The 22195-nt window shown below is 44.0% G+C and overlaps 1 protein-coding gene across 1 annotated transcript in view; it reads right to left on the bottom strand.

Moving 5' to 3' along the window:
• LOC145405300 (homeotic protein ultrabithorax-like) overlaps window positions 1-15193 on the bottom strand; it is a 301815-nt gene extending 286622 nt beyond the window's left edge. Inside the window, exon 1 of the mRNA XM_080276721.1 lies at window positions 14704-15193. Within this exon, the coding sequence (XP_080132847.1) occupies window positions 14704-15190 (487 nt within the window). The 5' untranslated portion in view covers window positions 15191-15193. The remainder of the gene's footprint in view (window positions 1-14703) is intronic.
• Between the last annotated feature and the right edge of the window lie 7002 nt (window positions 15194-22195).

Genomic DNA, 22195 nt, shown 5'->3' with positions numbered 1-22195 from the left:
GGTGAGAGAATGAAGGGAATGAGTAAAGAAGAGTGAATAAGAGAGGAGTGAGGGAACAATGAAGAAAATGTGTAAAGGAGAGAATGAATGAGAGAGGAGTAGAGGGAGGAATCAAGGAAATGGGTGGGAGGGAGGGAGGGAGGAGGGAAGAGAGGAGGGGCAGGGGAGACCACAGGCAAATATCCTTCACTCGTCCCCCACACCTCTAAGACTACCTCCCTCCCATCATCCCCCTCCACCACACCACCTCCCTCAGTCCTCCACACTTTCACCTCTCTCTCCCTCACTCTCCCATCCCCACCCCCCCCAAGAGGCCGAGTTGAGGGGGTACTGACGTAATTAGACCCGCTGTCATCTCTGTGGGTGTTTGATGTATTGCTTAATTTCCCCTGTTTTCGTCTAAATCATCCTCGTCTCCCGTTGATCCCTTTAATTACATTTCCTTTGCTATGATTACCTTGGAAACTCAGTAGGGGTAAAAATTAAAAACAAAAATGGAGACAATCCCTTCAATATGATTATGATTTTCCTTTTTTTGGTACAACACTAACTTTTATCGGTAACCAAGGCGACTGGATATTCAGGAGTAAAAATGAGGAGAAACAAAATGAAATACACAACCTACTGACATGGATAGTAACATATGAGAACGGAATATATAAGAGAACACATACAGGGCCCAAGAAACAGAGGGCAGGACCAGAAACGGGAGAACACGACTAGAATGCAACAAAAAGCGACGAGAGAAGAAGCAAGAAAGGCGACAAGATGAAAGATTATACCCTGAAGTCGTCGAAATGAAAATGGAGGGATGGGAGACGTCAGGGTTAGAAGAAGAGGGAGAGACAAGAAATGAGAGAATAGGAGAAATTAAGAGGCTGAAAAAACGAGTAGGCGAGCAAGAAAAACGAAGACCCTACAGTCACCAAGAACGAAAATGGAGGAAGCGAGACAGACGAGAATATGAGAGAACACGAGCAGAAAACGATTTACGAGACGAAGAGCGACGTATTAATCCTTGAGTCGCAGAGAACACAATGGAAGGAGGCAAGCGATTGAGAGGAAACGAGAGAATACGAGGAGGGAGAAACGAGAGGAGAAGAAAGTGAGAGAATGAGAAAAGATAGAGTACAAGGCGGGGAGGAGGAAAAATAAAGGTGTACCATAAAGTTATGAAAAGGAAATGGAACGCAGATGAACAAACGCGAATGGAATGAAGATGAATTAGATAACAGGAGAAAGACGAATGAGAAAGAATGGAAGGAGACGAACAAGAGAGAATGGAAGGGCGACGAACGAGAGCGAACGGAAAGGAGACGAACTTGAGAGAATGGAAGGTCGACGAAAGAGAATGACTAGAAGGAAGACGAAAGAGAGAGAATGGAAGAAAGGTGAACAAGAGAGAATGGGAAGAAGAACGAGAAAGAGGTAAATACTTGAATATGAGATTTAAAAAAATAAATAAATAAAGGGGGCAAGAAGCTGGAAAAAAAGGAACAGTATACCATAACTCGCTTCGGCGAAAATGGAAGGATGAGAAGCAAGAAGAGGAAGATACGAGACGCGATACAAGAAGAAAAAAAAAAGAAAAAAAAACCGAGAGACAAAGATAGAGATAGAGAGAGAGAGAGAGGGGGGTATCTGAATAGGAAGAGTAAAGGTAGGAATAAAATATATATATATATATATATATATATATATATATACCGCAATAAGATCCAAGTGCAGTAGCGAAAAGACAAGAGTATAACTAGACGAAAAGATCCGGGAAAAATATGAAATACAACGAGACAAGGAGCAGAATCAGCGAAGACAGAAGAGCTCCGAGAAAGAAAAAGTAAAAGAACAAAAGAGAAAAGAGAAGCAAGAAGAGAAACAAGAAAGAGAGAATATAAACTTAAAGCCGCCGGAACCTACACGCTCCCACCCCCCTCCTCTCTCTCTCTCTCTCTCTCTCTCTCTCTCTCTCTCTCTCTCTCTCTCTCTCTCTCTCTTTCTCTCTCTCTCCCCCATCGCACTAGGGATAGTAAGGGTGGAACAATTATAGTCATGGAGAAGATGGTTATAATGTCTGTTTTATCTTTCTGTTCATAGGTACGTGTATGTATGTTGTTGAAAATAGCAGGTAAAATCTCTCTCTCTCCCTCTCTCGTTCCCCCCGTCGGCACCGTCATCATTCCTCGCATTTCTAGACCGCCGGCGTGCCAAAATGGAGACACCACAACCGTAAATCCGGGTCGTGTGTCTACTGAAGGTGGGAGTGACATGGACGCTACTGATATGACCGAGGGATGGCAGAGGGGGAGCTAGGAGGAGGGAGAAGGGGAGCAAGGGGTGATGGGGAGCTAGGAGGAGGGAGAAGGGGACCAATAGAGTAGGGGAAGGGGATGGGGGAGCTAGAAGGAAGGGGAGGGGGAGAGGGACCATGAGTTTTAACCCTTTTCGACTGGTGGGATTTTCCTGAGGTGAATCTTTTCCTATGTTTAAAAAAAAAAATAAACATAAAAAGATAAATAAATAAATATATAAAATAAATAATGATCAGTATGTAAATAAAGTGTTAAAGAAGACAGCTCTCCTACCAACACACATTAACTTTATCTCTTCTGACGATTATAATTCTACTTCGATGAATGAAATCGCATATTACACACACACACACAGACACAGACACAGACACACACACACACACACACAAGAAAAAAACAAATACCCGGTAATCAAATAAATCGAATACTTAAACAATCAAGTAAGTAACCTGTGTGTGTCCAGGCATTCAACCCATTCATCCCAGGGGCTTCTTTTATATGCGGAGTAAACACAAAAACACAACTGGAGGACTGAGGGATAAAAGGGAAGACTGGGGAGAAGAAACTGGGGGAGAAAAGAAAATAATAGAGACTGGGGTGTGGGGAGATTAATAACAGGAACTGGGGAGAACATGAGGCAGATGGGAATGGGGAGCAATAAAAGAAAAATTAGTAGTAATGCTGAACCGCGAGAGGAAAAGGAGGCAGGAAGAGAATGGATGATAAACAAGGAAATGGAGGCGAGTGGAAGAAAATCCAAATATACAATATGGAGGTGAGGGAAACGAGGAGGGAGAGACGGAAGGAGGGAGGGTGGAGGGAAAAAAAAAAGGGGAAGGGGGAACGAGGGAGATGGGGGCATAGTGGAAGGAGGAAGAGATAAGAATGGAGGCGAAGGGAAAGAGGAAAGGAATGACGGACGAAAGAAAGGAAGGAAGGAAGGACGAATAAAAGAGGTATGAAGGAAAGGATGACGGATGTAAGAAGGAAGGAAGGAAGGAAAGAGGGATGGAAGGAAGGAAGGAAGGAAAGAGGGATGGAAGGAAGGAAGGAAGGAAGGATGGATGGAAAGAAGGAAGGAAGGGTGAAAGAGGGACATCTGAAACCAAGCACGTGGTGTGGGAGGCGAGGAAGATGCAATTAGAGACGGAGGTGGGGAAAAGGGCGGCTACGGAATGATTATGAGGGGAAGAAGAGAGACGAGGAGAGGAAGGAAAAAAGGAAGAGAGGAAAGAAAAGAGGAGGAATGGAGAGGAAGAGAAGAAAGAAAAGAGGAGGATAGAGAGGAAGAAAGGAAAAAATGAGAAGGAGTGACGAGGAAGAGAGGAATGAAAGGGGGAGAAAATATGAAGGGAAAGGAAACTAGGAGACCAGTATGAAGGACAGGCGGAGAGAGAGAGAGAGAGAGAGAGAGAGAGAGAGGAGGGGGGGAGTGGGAGGAAACGGAAGGAAAGGGAAGGTGAGGAAACTGGCAGCTACGAAATTATTACGAGGGGAAGAAGGGGCAAAGAAGGAAAAGAGGATGGGGAGAGAAATGAGGAAGAGAATCAGGGGAGGAGACGGGATAAAAAAAAAAAGTGGGGGGAGGAGAAAAGAGACGGAGAATCAGCAGAGGAGGGGAAGGAGTGGAAGGGAAGAAGGAAATAAGCAAATAAAAAAAAATAAGCAATAAAATAAGAATCAGGAGACAGGTGAGGAAATAAAGAAAATTGAAGGTTGGAAGGACGGAAGGAAAAGGACGAAAAGGGTAAGGATAAAAACGAGAAAGAAAAACGGGACACGGAAATGGAGAAAATGAAAAAAGGGGAGGGAAAATAAAAGGGGAAGGAAACGAGACAATAAGCAGTGGGGGAAACGTTTTTTCTGCTTGAACTAAAAAGAAAAAAGGAAAGAGAAACCACACGCAAGAATAAGCAGGCAGCGGGAGAACGGAAATGGAAAGAATGACAGGAAGAAAAGAGGGAAGAAGATATAAGACAGAGGAGAGAGGAGGGTAGGAAGCGAGAGGAAATACCAAACGAAAGAGAAAGACGAATAAGTGGATGACAGAATGTGAGACGAAATAAGACAGAAACAGCAGAAAGGATGCTAGAAACGCGGAAATGAGGAGGAGGAGGAGGAGAAATGGTGAGTTACAGATACAGAGATCACACGGATCCTGAGGTCCTTTGCACGTTGAACTGCGTTAATATGAATATAAAACATAATCTATAATTAGGGACGTTTATGAATACGATAACAAAGCAGAAGGAAGGGACAAATTAACAACACCTGAAGAAATAGAAAGAGAAGTAGGTAACATGGAAAGGGCTAAAAGAGATAAAAAGGATGGAAGAAAAGGGGGAAGGAGGAGGAACAGGAGCAGGAAGAGGAGAGAGGTGGGAGTGACAGAGGGAATGAAGGAGGGAGCGAGTGTGTAACATCTGGGGAAAGATGGGGTGAGGGCGAGAGAAATTACATGGCAGAAAAGAATGGTGGGGGGATTTGTAACCCCGTGAGCAATCAGAAAACCCCAAAGTAAGGGTTATTATTTAACTTTACACACACACACACACACACACACACAACTGCACCTAAATTATCCAGCAGCACTTAGGGGGTAATCACCATAATCAGGACAATACTCAAAAGCGCAAAAAGTAATACCGGTACAACATATCAGTATTATACTCCGAGTTTCGTCATCAGGTTCTTATTCAGCTAAGATATAACCGAATTTCATCACGTTCTGTGTAGGATATAACCGAGTTTCAACAAGTTCTAATAGAGCCAAGATACGGTATAATTACAACACACTAATTTCAGACAATGAAGAAAGTCAGGTTTTATATGATGGCAAATACAAACACAACCAAGTCACACACACACACACACTTTCGATGAGAGCTAAAGAATACGGAACCTTACTTGACGGAAATTATTTGTTGGGTAAAACATCGCCAGCACTAAGACAAAGTTCATCTGTGCCTAAAATAACTGCATATATACGATCACATGAACACCTGTTGACACGGAACTTACAGGTGAAGAACTGATGGAGCTTGGCTGAGACTTTCATGTTTATTTATCTATCTTTATGTCTAGGTAGCTTATCTATCTATCTAGCTTATATATCTATCTTTCGAGCTTATCTATCTCGATTTATCTATTTATCTATCAAAAGTGGCTGCAACAAAAATGGTATAGTTCTATCACGTAAACTTGTTCCAGATTTTCGTCCTTGTGTAGCTTACCCAATTTCACTAACTCAATGGCTGAGAAAGACAACAGTACGGCTCTGTTATCCCTTCCCTTAGACTTCTTCGTGACTAGCATCATAACCTGGTGTTAGTCTATTGTTGCTGCTCAACAATCAAAATATACATGCGACAATTTTAGGCCAAGTTAAAACGAAAACAGTACATGATTTTCTTTTCAAGCAGTGCACGCAGAGAGAAGAGATAAGGATCTGCAGTTGTCTAGCAGTGTCAAAAGATAAAATAAAGCAATAACTTCGGCAAAGTCAACAAAATAAAAAGCTTGACGGAATCTTTGGTAGCGTGAAGAACAGATAAAATTTATAGCTTTCAATTCGAGGACGCCATATCTGATTTATTCTTACAAACTCAGACGATTTTACTTAGCTTAAGGAAGATTTCTTGCAACGAAGAGGCTAAGAAAGGCTTTGTTTTTACCTCTCCAGTTCGTAAAGTCTCTAAATTGAATAACATCGTCTGAGGAGAGCAAAAATAAAATGGACAATACGTCACCGAGGAGAAATGGTTAACAGTGATCTTAAAAGTGTCAAGAGATGAAATTCAATGGTAGACTAACAGTGATAATAGTACATACAGTGACCTAGCAGTGACAATGGATTAAATCTGTTGTACGCGGTTTCTGAGGCCCTTAACATACCTTACTTAGCGATTTATTCTGCAAATTACACTTCATTACTCTCTTGTATGTTACTGTTGCGAGAGAGAGCAATATTAAAACGATATAACAACAAGAAAATGTTAAGGTGCAATGTGAGGAACAAATCACCAAGGAAGGGATGCTACGACCCTTCTTTTACCACTTAGAATACGGTTCATAATCTCAGTAGTGTCTTTCTCCCCCATAGCTACTGATAAACGCGAGGGAGGGTTGATAAGAAAAGTGACAGAAGGGGAAACAATCAGATATGGACACTGAGAAGACTAAGAATCCTACAATGGCGGGTAACCTGAAATAGAGAAGGGAAAACGAAGCAAAATGAAAACATGTGGATAAATATAATGGTAGATATATACGTGTGGTTCCAGATCATTTGTTACATATGCGAAGTTTGAGATCTACTGTCCACATGCGTTGTTTTAGACCTACGGCTTTACACGCATTATATACTGCATGTGTGTGGTTCTAGATATACTGCTATATACGTATGGTTCTCTATATACATGGTACTAGCTTTGTTGTTACATGTGCCTGGTTCTAAATCCGTCGTTGTGTGGTTTTAAATCTTACACGTGTGACTCTGTTGTTACATATGCGTAGTTCCAGACAGACCTAGTATCTCCACAGTCCTATTTCTACTAATATATATATATGTAGTTATAAATCTGGTGCTATATATGCATGGTTCGAGATCAACCGCCATATACATACGGTTCTACAACTATTATTACACAAGCACACTTCTGTATCTGTTGTTTAATACGCGCTGTTTTTGGTGTTTTGCAATACATGACTCGCTCTATATTGTTACCGGTACATATGCGTGGCTCCAGATCTAGTATTACATAATCATGATTCTCTGCCTACTGTTAAATTCGTGGTCCTATACACATGGTACTTGCATATGCGTGGTTCTAAATCTACTGTTACACATGTGTAGGTCTATAATTCTGGATATGGGTGGCTCTAAATGTGTGGTTGTACATCTTTAGTTACATGCATGGCTCCATATCTATTGTCAGACAAGTGTGGTTCGGGATACGTATGGCTCTATATCTCTTGCAACATATGCCTGGCTCTATATGTAGTCAGATATAACTGGTTCTAATCGTCACATATGCGAGGCTCTATAATGTACGGTACTGTCAGATATGTGTGGTTCTATATCTTGTCAAATATGCGTGGCTATATATGAAGTGTCAGATATGCGTGACTCTAGATACGTATGGCTCTATTTTCCTCGTCACATATGCGTGGCTGTGTTGTCACGGTCGATACGAATCACGTCGCCTCATGACACCGTCTGACCTCGACACCATACCGGACTGTCGATTAGGCCAGCGATAACCTTCAGCTCGACATACTTCACACCTGATTATCGCAACATATAATTCCAAAGCCGATTATCACGAAATTTATACTCTCACACCCACTCTCATTTTGGGGGCTAAGATAAACGTGAGATTGAGTCATATGTGAAATAATCTGTGCTACGGATATCTTACTGAGTGAGTGTGAAATATATGATCATTTTTTAAACTTCTTTTTTTTTTTTAAGTAAGTTACCCATTCACTAAAAAAATCTCTTCTAACCTCAATAATCGAGTTGAAATAGCACGTGAGATAATTACATGCGAAAGAAGGGTAGAAACCTTAGAGACAAGAAGTTTAGTGGCAAATCTTCCTTAGCGATTTATTAAGCTCTTACAATTTGAAAATTTTCTTTTATGTTGTTTTTATTGTTTTAATATCTACATACAAAAGGATATCTAGTTCTAGTGTGCTGGATAAATAGCTAAAGGAGAAAGCTATATAGAAAACGACCCTGTAACATATGCCTCAATAAGAATTATTTTAATACCAATAATAAACACAAAAACGATGTCTTCAAATTAGATGGATTCACCTCAACATAATTCCCACTTATATTATGACATTCTTCTTCTTCTTCTTCTCTCTCTCTCTCTCTCTCTCTCTCTCTCTCTCTCTCAATTTTGGGTAAGATATACGAGAGATAAATGTGTGAAATACTTGTTTGTCACGGATCCCACAAGAAACAAAGGCCTGAAACATCTTGAAAATTATTATATCACCAAATACGAGTACGATACTGTTATACATTTCACATATACCGATACCGGGCGACTTATATTCAGCCTTGATAAACATTCTAATGGAGAGGTTGTGAAAGGCTATATCTAACCTTTTCTAACCCTCTCCAGGTCAAATATATCTCGTCTGAAGATAACAGGAGCAAAACACAAAACGAAAACCTTGAAGAAAAATAGGTTGAGCTGGACACAAACTTTAACTGATAAATCGTTATCTTTATACTCCTCAACCTCTATAATTTTGGGATAAGATATATTCGAAATACTGATAAGCTGCATGGAAGGTCAAAAAATATATGTGCGAAATACAAATACGATATATGTACGTTCAAGATATATATATGTGCAAAATACAGATAAGGTATACGCTAGTTCAAAGTATATGTGCGAAACAGATAACACATAGCCTACGTAAGATCAAAATACATGCGCGAAATAGATAAGATATACGTTTAATGTTTAGTATCAGTGATTCATCAATAAGTATGGGCTGAAACCATTTCGGGGACTTTTTCAAACTTCCAGTAGGATTTTTTAAGATTTAGTTTTTGCCACCACAAGACGATTTTATTAAATTTAAATACGACTGTTTTGTATTCTACTGTATTCTTGCTACGACGAGACGATTTTTCAGCTTAAGACACCGCGTACTGGAAGGAACACGGCCTATCAACCAACCCTAATTCCCTTCACAACAAGAAGTTTATCACAGAGCTGAACACAAATGTCTGATGATGGAAAAATCCTAGGAAAGACTTAATGGCCAAAAGATTCAAAATTTCTCCAAAAATCCCTTCACAACAAAAAGTTCCCAATAATAAAATATGAAAAAGAAAACGTCATCGAGTGCGAAAAGGGGGGACTAAACTTGTGTAAATGTGGAAATCCCCGGTGAGCTCACAAACACAAGAGAGATGCGTCAGGGGGAGAGAGTCGACCACATTCTTGTTCTTGGCGAAAAATTCCGGTCTGGGGGCGTTTGGACAGTGGCTGGGCTGACACCATAACCCGACCCAACTCGAGATATTGTGGGGAGAGAATTGGGGAGAAAGTAGTGGGGAAATGAAGGGAGAAAATGTAGTGTGGGGAAGAAAGAGGAGGAAGGAAAGGGGATGGGGAGAGAGGGGAAAGTGGAGGAGTGGGGAGATGAAATGAGAAAATGTAGTGTGGGGAAGAAAGAGGGAAAGAGGATAGACAGAGATAGAGTGGAAGAGTAAAGGAATGTAGGGTGGGGGGAAGTGGAGACTGGGAGAGGGAAAAGTGTAGCGAAGACGAAGAGGATGCAACGTGGGGAAGATGGATGTGTGAGGAGGCAAGATGAGAGAGAGAGAGAGAGAGAGAGAGAGAGAGAGAGAGAGAGAGAGAGAGAGAGAGAGAGAGAGAAATGTAGTGGATGAGCACAGAGAGGAAGCTGGATTGGTTGAAAAATTAGTCAACTGGGAAGGTAGGCGACAATAAAAGGTAGTGGGGAAGAGAAGAACGTGGGAAGAGAAATGAGAGGTGGGGAGAGAATGAATAAAAAATCAGAAAGGGAACAGAAGGAGAGAATTTGGAATGGATGACGAATGAAGAGAATTTGCGAAAGGTAACAGCCTAATATGGAAACGAAATGAGGGTCGAAAGGATACAGGTACAGTCGAAAGAATACAAGTAAAGGAAAATGGGATAAAGAGAGAACGAGAACACAATGAGAAAAAGCTACGACAGAAGTGGGAATGGGAGGATGGACCTTAGGAGAAGAGTGGAAAACATAGAAGAGGGAATGACAGTGGAATGTGGAAGGGCCATGGAACAAATGTTAAAGTTGAAGAAGCAAGGAAACTGGAAGAGAGAACTCTGCGAGGAAAAGACAAACGAGAACAGAAAATGGGAAAGTGTGTAAAATGAAGAACGATTAATGGGCCACAAAAGGAAAGTGAAAATAACTGGAAAATTGGGAGAAGCAAAGCGATGAGGAAGGACAAGTGGAGAGGAGATAGAAAAGATAATTTAGCGTGAAAAAGCGAAGTTTGAAAGGAAAATGCAGAGCTGAGGACTAGATTATCTAACCGGTGAGGAAGTGATAACTGAGAGGGAAGAGCAAGAACACAACGGGTGGAGTTGGTGGAAAATAACGAGTGGAGAGGAAGAAGTTCAAGAAACATGTGGTATATACGTGGGTGAATCATATGGCAGAGATTCACAGTGGATAGGCAGAAGAATTACGTTGAAACATATAATTAATGACTGATCAAGGGAGGGAAATATATAACATGAATCCACAATAAAAAAATAAAAAAAAAACTAAAATGGGCAGATAAAAAAAAAAAAGTCAAGAAACGGGACGACAAAATAAAAGAAGAAAACTGAGGACATGCCTGAAGGATCAGACAAAACCAAGAATATCACACTGAACGATAATCTAAAACGCGACAGAGGTAAGGGAAATGAAGAATAACGGGAGGGAAAGCGGAGGGGGAAGGAAATAATAGAGGAGAAAGAGCAGGACGCAGAATAATAAGGGGAATCGATGATGTTGTGGGTGGGAAGGCAAAAAGAAGGAGAGGATGGGGGAAACTGAGGAAAAAAAGACAATATCCTCTTTGCATGAAGGATTTATAATGAAGGAATAAGGTAAAACGAACGAGAGAGAGAGAGAGAGAGAGAGAGAGAGAGAATAAAGATGCTATGAGACAATTGAAAACAATGTAACTAATTATTACTATAGTAACATAATTTGAAGCACAAAAAGCTAACTATACTAAAATGAAAATGTGAAGAAACTGAAGACCCAATAATGGCCAAGAGAAAGAGATCAGACAGAGAGATGGGGGAGAGGAGAGGAGAGGGATGACTTCAGCAAAACCCTAATCACAGTGGTCGCTCAACCCAGCTATCTTTTACTAACGGTGACACTGTGCATTTTTCACGAACACTCGGAAGCAGAATCACACATCCTGCTGATCAGGTGTGCGAAAAAAAAGGGGGAAAAAATAATATCTAGAAACTTTTGGATATTTTAACAGCGCCAAGGATTTTGTTTTGCGAGTGGTCGGATAAAATAATTTACGATCAACGAGGCTACCGTGGGAAATATGTATATACACGAGAGGCCGCGGCTGTGTAGTCTGTGGCGATATTTGGTATTTTAATCACTTCCCTACGATGGTGTCTTTCTCAAATATTCTTCCTGATACCATTTTTTTTTTTTTAAATCTCGGAAAACCCCTTGCATTAATGAGGACACTGAAGGCTATGAGGGTATAAATCTTCTGCAACAATAAACCACGTTACTTTGAAATCTACACACACAATGGTGGCAATATCCAGCTTCAGTTGGACGATTCTCTCGTGAGCTAAATAGATATCGTCTGAAGATAGTACGAATGATATACAAAACTGGTCATCGCAGTGAAGGGAGTTAAAGGGACACTTTTTAGACATGTGCTTAGGTATATTGTCTCGGGACTTGGCGATCGGCCTGGTTCCAATCACGTCCACCGGAACATGAATATATATTTGCTCGTCATAAGGCATCTCCGGTGTAGGTATGACACAAGAACTCTACACACTCGGTGGATACGGGCCAAAACTTTTGTTGGAAACAGTTGCCAGGCCGTGAATTCTATTCTCAGGTTCCGACCTCCTTTATCTTGGCCAATGAAAAAAACTTTGGTAGCTGAGCAGGAAAGTTTTATCTGATGGCAGGTTTTGCTAGAGTGTTTCAATTCATGAAATCAGTGCTACTGTTGTGGAAAAAAGGTATGAGGGGCACCAAAGTCAACGCGAGAGGTAAAATTCGTCCTTCAACATTTATTTTCATTCCCCCAGCTGTACATTGCGTTCGGAGGTGCGGCTTGGTCCCGTCTTAAGCTTTAACTTGGTCTTGATCGCACGCGGTGGACACGGAAGCTATCTGACCATCAGTAGTGACTTAAATTACTTTCTCGTCCCCTGTGCTGATCACGGCGAGGACACAACAAGTAAGGGAGGAGGACAAGAGCCAGGGACGCCTTGATGGATGATGCTGAGACCGAAAATCTCATTGTAGCAGCTTTCGGGGCCCACTTCTGACCTGCCACAGCCAAACGTCAATATTCTCGGCTTTTGCGTTATTTCTCCTCTTTCGTCTCCTGTCTGTGGATTTACCGCGGGAAGATAAACGGGAAGAATATGAAGGACGCCGACAGCTCGTGCAGGCTTTTGAAAATGGGAATTCCTCACTGACCGTATATAAATAGTGTCTACACCAGAAACCAGGAGAGGCAAAAAAAAGCTACGGTGAACGAAGCATTATGTTGTAACCGCATCTTTGGTATGTGCGGTGTGCGCGCGTGTGTAAGTATGTGTGTGTATAAAGCCGGACTGTGTGCGTCAGTGTCTGTCTGTGTTATGTGCACTTTGTATTAAATGTTAGGTGAATATGTACACCATGAAGGGAGGCTTCAGCTCTCTTCCCCATTTTAACCACATCTGTGTGCAATTATCCATAAAAGCATTCCTCCACGCTACGTATAGTGAGGCACCCGACTCTACTCTCAACAAGCCTATTGTTAGGGGGGAAAAATCGTCCTCGCTATATGCCATGGTTGTAGAGTAAGAAAAAAAAAAAAACTCAAAGGGCATGTGTGAGTGCGATTGTTTTAGAGGATATGTGATGTGTATGTGATCGTGTATGAGTGTGTGCGCGTGTGTATGTGTGTGCAGAATGAAGACGTCAGACGCGCTAAGGCCAAGGAACATTCACTTAGAGCTAATCACTGTAATTTCGCCGGCCGGGACCAAGCCTTTTATACCCCTTCAGTAGCCACGCCTCTATCGCTGTGACGTGACTCTAATCTATTTACTCACTCACTCGCCTTCTCCTACTTATCTCGCGGTATGCACTTTCTCATCTTTTCGACTCGGTAATTTATGGCGGCCTTACCGCACGTATTTAACAAGCTCATCTATACGCCAATTTTAGAAACTTAGCAACACTGGTCGAGTTTTCAAACGATTTAATATCAAACACTTGCCATTTTCGCTAACAACATATTTCTTTGACTTTTATAAGCCACAAGTGCGCACACTGAACTTATCAGTCATAAATCTCGAAAGAAGTCAATATTCATTTTTCCTTTTATAGGGTAAATGAAGACATTGTTTATCACAGAAGAATATCCTAAATGTCACCAAATGAATGAAAATAACGAAAGTCTGAAGCACTAGCCTACAGTCTACAACTAAGTCCACTTTAGTCAGAGAATAACAGAAAAGAAACTTTACCTGTTAGAAGGCTATAAGGAAAGAGACAACACACTTTCGAAATAATAAGATCAAGACACACAAAAATGACAGGGCAGAGAAAAACAGGCAACACTGCGGCGGCAAACTCAGCCTTATACACACAATTACACCACTCACTTCACTTTCCACTTTCCGTTCATAATTTCACACCTTAACTCATTATCGCTTTCAACAATTTTTCTTTCATATCCCTTCCATTAATTTCTCTGTTTTTCTGGTCATTCTTCATCAATCAACTTAGTACACCTGTCCGTCTCAAACTTATGCACAAGTTATACACTTTTCCGAAATTGTAAGCACGCAATATTTCCAATAAAATATGTACTTTCATATAATCAGCCATTTTCCATTTGTCCAATACCACAACCTTCCAGTCTTTTTGGAATACACTTCACGTTTGTACTGAAAGAAAATCTGTCACTTTATTTCAACTCCAAAATGATAAAACTTCACGTTGTTTAGCTCTATATTTCACATTTTACACATTTCTGCCTTTTTTCATGGCAGATTTTGACTTTGTTGAATTTCTCTATATTCTCCATTTCTTCCATGTCTCTCAGTATTAAAATGAAGACCAGACATATTTTCACTTATCTTTTGCTACACTAATTGCTTTCTTTACTTTTTTCACTAGGGGAATGGGATAGTAAATTAGTTCTGGTTTGCCTCTTTTCCAGCACCTAATTTGGTCTTACTCTTTTGCGGGAGATTGAACGCGGTGGGGGAGTGCGAGACCCCCACGGTTAAATGTAGGTTAGACTACCATTTTTTTTCTGCCAGAGCCCCATCCTGATTATCTCACTGTATTTACTGAAGATGGACACGGTAGATAGTTATGTAAATGAGTACCACAAGTGTGTTGGATGCTGCTGCAGTTACTGGGGAATGAGTGATGAATTTAGGAATGATAAGTTTGCACAAAATAAAACTGATGAGACTTCAGATAAGAGAAGGAAGTATGAATGAAGATGAACAAGTGTGTGTGTGACAGGTGTGGTGGGGTGTGACCGTGGTGGCGGAGTAGCAACTGTGGGAACACCTGCCACCTGCCACACAGGTTCCATCGCCCCACCACCACCACAGGGTAAGGCGGCACGTACCTGCTATGGCCATCCAGGGGTAGAAGGTTGTGTTGGAGGGCGCCTGGTTCATCTGGTTGTTGGTCTGCTGTTGCGGCTGCTGCTGGGGCGGCTGGTGGGGCTGGGACACGGGCGTCATGCCGCATGTGTTCCAGGCGCCCACATGTGAGGATCGGTCCCGTGGGGAAGTGCTGGGGTCTGGCGGGTAGCCCCTGGCCACCACAGGGTCGGGAGTGCAGGCAGGGCGCACAGGGCCCCAGCCTCCCGTCATGTCTTTGCTGATGCCATATCCATTCTGGTCCTTGGCGCAGTCCACCTTGAAGGAATTAGGTGTCATGTGGTCCTGAGGGGCGCCATACAGCTTGCAGGAGGCGGAAGCATCGTAGCCATCCTGGCGAGGTGCAGGCAGACCATAAGGACTCACGCTGACGCCCAAGGGGAAGCGGTATGCCTGATCCCCGCCGGAGCCGCCGCCGTAAAAACCACCCTGTTCGTAGAATGAGTTCATGGTTGTGGTTATGAAGGTAACACACTACAAGCACCTACTGACACACTCACTCCACCACCACCAAGCACCAACTGAAGGTCCAGTAGCACAACGTGATCACCACCAACACACCTCAACGATTTTCAAATTGTAAATTTTACCCGCGCTACCACACCATGTGCCGGATTAAATTTGCTCATAGCAGTCGCTATGTGTAAACATATGAAGGACGGCCCGGAAAGGCAGAAGCAGCCAATGAGGATGGGTTGCGTCACACGGCCGCAGGACGACTGTGACTGAGACGGGAGTCCGCGGGAAGAACTAGCTCCGTAACAGTGACGTCACGACCGGCCGACTCGCACACACGCGCGATTCTCGGTGGTGGCTGGCTGGCTGGCGCACACTGGCCGAATGGTGAGGGGTAGCCCAGGTCCCGCGGCCACGCACCGGCGGCTGCCAGGCCCGGCGCACGTGGGGGCGGGTCCTGCCAGCCCGGGGGCGGTACGTGCTGCCAGGCCGCGCCCCCTCCCCTCCCCCCTACCCCCTCCCTCCACCCCTGCATGACGCCCGCCCCACCACCTCCCCGCATGACGCTGCCCCGCCCCGCCCCGTCCCGCCCCGCCCCGCTCAGCCACGCCAGGCCTACCCCACAACAGCTACCAGGCCTACACCACGGGGCAACTCCACTACCACTCTGCCACTCCCACTCCTCCCATAGGCCTACTGGCACTCACCAGCTCACCACTGAAACCATCCCTCACCAAAATCCGTGACAAACTGGAGTAATGCACCACTTTTTTCCCTCTCACGATGCCCATGTCAAATCCAGATCAGTGCCAATCCTGGGCATTATTTACGACAGACCTATGCTGTCCCATCAGTGTCTCAATATAAATTCCGATTCACGAGTGCCACAAGACTGAAAATACAAAACTGATTCTATCTCCTATGCCTATACAAGAACCCACGATTTATGTAGAACTATTGAAGAGCCCAGGATTAATTATCTCGCGAGCCACTTAAATTAGCAACAGATCTCATTACTTCCGTCTAGCGGCCATCAAGACAGGGAATACGTCCCCTTAATGAGAATAATATTTCCCCTTTAATCATCGCAATACACTCTGTCTCTTGGATCTCCCTAAAGTAATATTAAGTTTACCGAGTCTTTTAAGCTCCGTCAACTCTCTCCTTCAGTGACATCAATCTCAGACATCTTTTTCTCTTTCTCCTCGAGTTACTTAGCCTTCGATCGGGAAAACTTCAGTATTCTATAACACGTAACGTCACACGATTTTATTCATCTGAGAATAACTTCAGGAACTTGCAAGTTAATACTGTTACTACGATTTTCCTTATGATCCGAGACCATTCTAGTATTGTGTAATAGCTAACAACGGACGGTTTCATTCAGCTGAAGGTGAGTCACATAACCCGGAGAAAGGTAACTTCCTGACTGAATTATGCTCCTGTTAACTGAATAAAAACGGCCCAGTATCAGGTGAAATAAATTACACCACATTACAAAATTCTTCATTCTCTGTCATACCCATTAACGAGACAGAATCTAACCTTGCTGCTGCCTAGAATTTCTTTGATATGTTTAGATTCGTCGAACACTGAGCGATAAAAAATTCAGAATTAATAATACTCGTTTGCTCTGTTCTTGCTCCGTAGCGAAGTGTCTATTGCGAATATACTGTAAGAGTTATTTATCTACGTATCTGCCATATATCGGTTATCTGTCATCTAGTTATCCTAGTAACAAGCCTTTCATCCATCACACTAACATCCATTTATCAAACCATCACCCATACATCAGTCTATCTATCCAGCTTCTTATATCTATGTAATTGTCGATCCATCCACCTACACGGATGTATTTATGCATCTATTTGTTTATTTATCTATCTATAAATTAACATACAGACCCAAAAGATCTATCGACGACCCCACGCTTTCCAACTCCATGTCACAAAGCTCGTGTGCCTATACTTCCTTGTCTGGTCCTAAATGTCTTGCTTACATGCAAGGGCAAATGATTTCGTAAACAGAAGCAGGGTGTTGCGCGCACGCGCGCGCGCGCACACACACACACACACACACACACACACACACACACACACAGTCAGTCAGCTTTCCCCGATTTCGCAAAATTCAATTAATTTTATTAGTCATCCATTCATCAATTCCCTTTCGCATACAAGTTACGTTCTATAAGGCTACAAACCTCGCACAATATAGTTTTTAGTCTCAAATGCGCTAAACTCACTATTTTCACACTTACCGCCAACTCGCTAATCTCACAGCAAAACCTTTTCCAACATTTCTCTCACGAGTCTCACACTTAACACTACCTCGCTAAACTCACTAGCCTCACACGATCACAATCTCACTAATCTCACAGCGCAAACTCATCATCAATCGCCCACATCAAACTCTTCAGGAAAATACTTAGCTAATATCTTTTCATAGTCTTGCAAACGCAACCAGTCTTGGGATTCCTACCTTCCACTTTCGAATATGGTGTGTCGATTGGCTATTGAGGGATGGGGATGGGATGGGACTGAATGGGAAGGGAAAGGAAAGGAAGAGAAAAGAAAGGGAGGAAGGGAAGGGAAGGAAAGGGAAGGGAGGGGAAGGGATGGGAGGGGAAGGGATGGGATGGGAAGGGAAATAAGGGATGGGATGCGTTTGGGATGGGATGAGGAAGGAAAAACATGGAACAGAAAGGTAAGGAAATGACGGGAGAGGAAGGGATGAGAAGGGGTGAAGGAACGAATGCGAAAAGGGAAGTGGATTGTGGACGGACAGACCGACAAATTCATATAAAGACAAGTTTGGAGGACATACGAAAGGCAAGAAAAGAGGAGAAGGAAGGAAGAGGAAAGGTATGAGAACAGACGCGAAACAAAGTAGCACACCGAAAAAGAAACACAAAGAGGAAGAAAAAGAAATATAAATAGGAATAAAAACAAAGAAGGGAGCGGTCAGGCGAGCAGAAGGAGGGAGAGAGAAAAAGACGACGAAAATATTGCTACACGGAAGAAAAAGAAAAGCGCTCAATAGAAAATGGGGAGCGGAAGTGGAAAGAGGCGGGGAGGGGGGTGGAGTGAGGTGGAAGGGAATGAGATTGGGGATGGAAAGTGGATTGGAATGCTGGTGATGGGAAAATGTCAACGAGGAATGGAGACAGAAGAAAAGGAAGCAGCGGAACGGGGCAACTGGTGAGGCGAGGAAGTGCTAAGATGAAAAAGGGAAGAGAAGGGGAGTGATACGACTAAGAGGGGATGCGAGACGACAGAAAGGGGAGGGGAGATGAGCAGGAGGGGAGGTAAGAGAAGATAGAGAGGAGGCAAGAGGAGGGAGGAGTGGGGAGATGAAAGAGGGGGGAAGGGAGATGAGTGGGGCAGAGAGGGACCAAGGTTATAGGGATAAGGGTGTTCTGAGAAAGAGAGAGAGAGAGAGAGAGAGAGAGAGAGAGAGAGAGAGAGAGATGGGAGGTAAAACAGGAATGAAGGAGAAAGGGGACTGCACCAACTGAGGGGAGAGAACAGAGGGCTATGAGAGAGAGATGAAGGCTGAGAAGAGAGGGAAAATGAGAGAGAGGGTTAGTGAGACGAGAGGGGAAAGGAGAGTGAAAGGGATAAGGGGAGGGAAGAGTGTGGAAAGAGGGATGGGAAGGGGAGACAGGAAGATGAGGGATGGGATGGGAAGTGAGGGTTAAAGGGGAGAGAGACAGAGAGGAGATGAAACGAAAGCAGAAGGGGAGGGAAATAAGGCTTGAGAGAGAGAGAGAGAGAGAGAGAGAGAGAGAGACAGACAGACAGACAGACAGACAGAGAGAGGTGAGACGTGAAGAACGGGGGAGGGAAGTGAGAGCTGAGAGAGAAAAGAGAGGAACGGAGGGGAGGTGGGAGATGCACGGGAGAAGCCGGGGGTGGAGAAATGAGGTGGAGTATTGGGAATGGGGAACTGGTATGTCGGAGAGAGGGGACTGCGAGGCATGGCGATGGAGAGGGGTCTGAGAGAGATGTGAAAGGGAGGGACAGCGGGGTTGGGGATTAGGTAATAATGGGAGTGAGGAGGAATTCAGAGTAAACGGAGAGGTGGGGAGGTAGGGGCCTGGGAGAGATGAGGAAGGGAGGGAGGGAGAAATAGGAGAGGGAACAGGAGGAAGTCGGAAGAGAAAGGGAAGAGAAGGGGACGGGAGAAGATCAGGAGAAACGGCGAAAGGAAGGAGTGGAGATCGGTAGAGATGGAGGAAGCAAGGAGAGGAGAGTCGGGGTATATCATGGTGGGGGGTAGGGCAATATGGGGGGAGAGGGACGGGGGGTAAGTTGGGGGGGGGGAAAGAAGTCAGGGGAGAATGGAACGTAAGAAAGGGTGGGTTGGGAAAGACGTGTAGGGGAAGCAGCAAAGGCAGAGGGGGAGGGGTAGAAACGAAGAACGGGAAGGGCAAGGTCGGAAGGGGCTGGGGGGAAGGTGGGAGGGAAGGTGGGGGGGACAGGTCGGGGAAAATGAAGCCGTGGTGTATGGGGTGAGTAATTTTCCAGCAACCCATCACCATGTAACTCATCCATTCATCCCCCTCACTCTGCCACACACCGGCTTACACTAGACCATTATTAGATTTTTTTTGGGGGGAGGGGGATAGAGGGAAAGGATAGGGGATTGGAAACTGGGGAGGGGGCGGGAGGGGGTGGTGGTTGCGGGAGAGTAGTGGGGGAAGGATGAGGATAGAGGTGCATGGGAGAAGATGAAGGGGGAGCGGGGAGGGTACAGACATGGAGGGGTAAGGATGAGGGAAGGGGGATAACGGGGTACGGGTGGTAGCTTGGGGGTGGAAGAGGAGGGGAGGGGGCAACGGTGTGTCATTCTGGTTGTCGCCCCTTGATGATAATGATGAACAGTGAATTTTCCCGTTCGATTAAAAAAGTTATGCCTTGCTGATACACTCCACTGTTTACTCTCTCTCTCTCTCTCTCTCTCTCTCTCTCTCTCTCTCTCTCTCACACACACACACACACACACACACACACACACAATGTAAATTATCCCTCTCTCTCTCTCTCTCTCTCTCTCTCTCTCTCTCTCACACACACACACACACACACACACACACACACACACAGCTCGCTGGTGCAGTGGTAACGCTCTCGCTTGCCAACTGGTGGACGGGAGTTCGCGCCTCGCTCAGGTTGCGAAAAGTTTCACTGACGAAGTGGGTGGTTACTGTCCCCCTTGAGCAAGGGGACGGGTGTGTGCGTGTGTGAAGGTCACAGCCTTGCCCTTAGACCGGACTATATGAGCTCTCATCTCCCTTCCGGGAGGGTAAAAGCTGACGATCACGACCATCAAGTGATCCTGACCGACCCGGTGAATTACACACACACACACACACACAATGTAAATTATCCCTCCCTCTCTCTCTCTCTCTCTCTCTCTCTCTCTCTCTCTCTCTCTCTCACACACACACACACACACACACACACACACACACACACACACACACAATGTAAATTATCCCTCTCTCCCTCCCTCCTCGCTCTCTTATTCTCTCACCTCCCAGCACATTCCTCTCTCTCTCTCTCTCTCTCTCTCTCTCTCTCTCTCTCTCTCTCTCTCTCTCTCTCTCTCTCTCTCTCTCTCTCTCTCTCTCCCAGCTATCTTATTCTCTCACCTCCCCGCACGCTCCTCCTCACGACTTTCTTTACAGCATTACCGTTTCATATCTTCCCTTTGCATGCGAAACTCTCTCTCCCTCCGCGGACATCCACCTCGCCTATCCTCCTCAACTTTGGACATCTATTCAACCCGTGTCCTATCCTCCTTCCCCTCCCTCCATCTCCCCTGTGTCCCACCTCTTGGTCTTCGCTCGGATACACTTATGTCCTATACCTGGGGACACCTAGGATACATCACAAGGAATCCAAGGTGTCCCGAAGGATGGATATTGCAAAGTTTTTCCCGTTCAGAAATTTGCCTTTGTGGTAGAAAGAGAGAGAGAGAGAGAGAGAGAGAAATATACCTCCTCTCTCTTTCCATTCTCTTTCATGCCTTTGTGTCCGAGTCGTTTTATAGTTTTTTTCCCTCAACTTTCCTCTTACTTTTTCAGAATATTCCTGACGTTAAATTTTCCTTTCCTCTTGCCTGCTCTCTCTCTCTCTCTCTCTCTCTCTCTCTCTCTCTCTCTCTCTCTCTCTCTCTCTCAAGCCTAACCAGTTCCTTTCATACAATTAACATTTTTCTTAATCGTTAACTCCTCAACACACACTTCCCAATTTTTTTTCTTTCACACAGTTATTAAATCCTCATTCCTCCTCACTTCCTGCTTTCTTCTCTCTGTCTGTCTGTCTCTCTGTCTCTGTCGCTGTCTCTCTCTCTCTTTGTCGTTCTGTTCCCTTTACCTCTCCCCTCTCATCTGTCTTTTCATACTTCTGTCAGTCCCTCCCTTCCTTCAACCCTCCTTGTATTTTAACTAATTCCCTCCTCACACCTCTTCCTTCACTCCTGTCTGTTCCCTTTTATTCGACTATCCTCTTTTAATAACCTCACTCTTCTCTATTTTTCATCTTTTCCTTGTCTCTCTTCGTTTCTCCTCCCTCTCCTTCTCTACTTCTTATCTTCCCTTTCTTCCTTCCTCGCCTTCTTCCAAATTTTTCACTAATACTCTGTCTCCCTCTTTTCCATCCTCTTTAATTACTCTTCTCCTTTTCTCACTTTTTGTCTCTATCTTCATTTCTTCCTCTTCCTTTCCTTCCTTCCTCACGCTCGCTTATTTCATTTCTCTATTTATTATCCCATCTTACGTTATTCTCTATCCATTTCCTTTTCCATCTTTCTCTACACCTTTCAACTTCTTTAACTCACTCTTCCCATTCCCATACTCTTCCTCCTTTCCTTCCTTCCCTTTTCCGTATCCCCTTCATTTTTGTTCACTGCTAGGTCTTACTTTTCTCTGTATCAATTCCTCTCATTCTGTTTCCCTCTTTTACTCTTCATTGCTTTCCTTCACTGTTCATT

This window comes from Coenobita brevimanus, chromosome 66 (assembly GCF_032717465.1).
Source record: "Coenobita brevimanus isolate Jiangsu-jjx chromosome 66, ASM3271746v2, whole genome shotgun sequence".
Classification (NCBI taxonomy): domain Eukaryota; kingdom Metazoa; phylum Arthropoda; class Malacostraca; order Decapoda; family Coenobitidae; genus Coenobita; species Coenobita brevimanus.
This window is presented reverse-complemented; position numbering and strand designations above follow the sequence as displayed.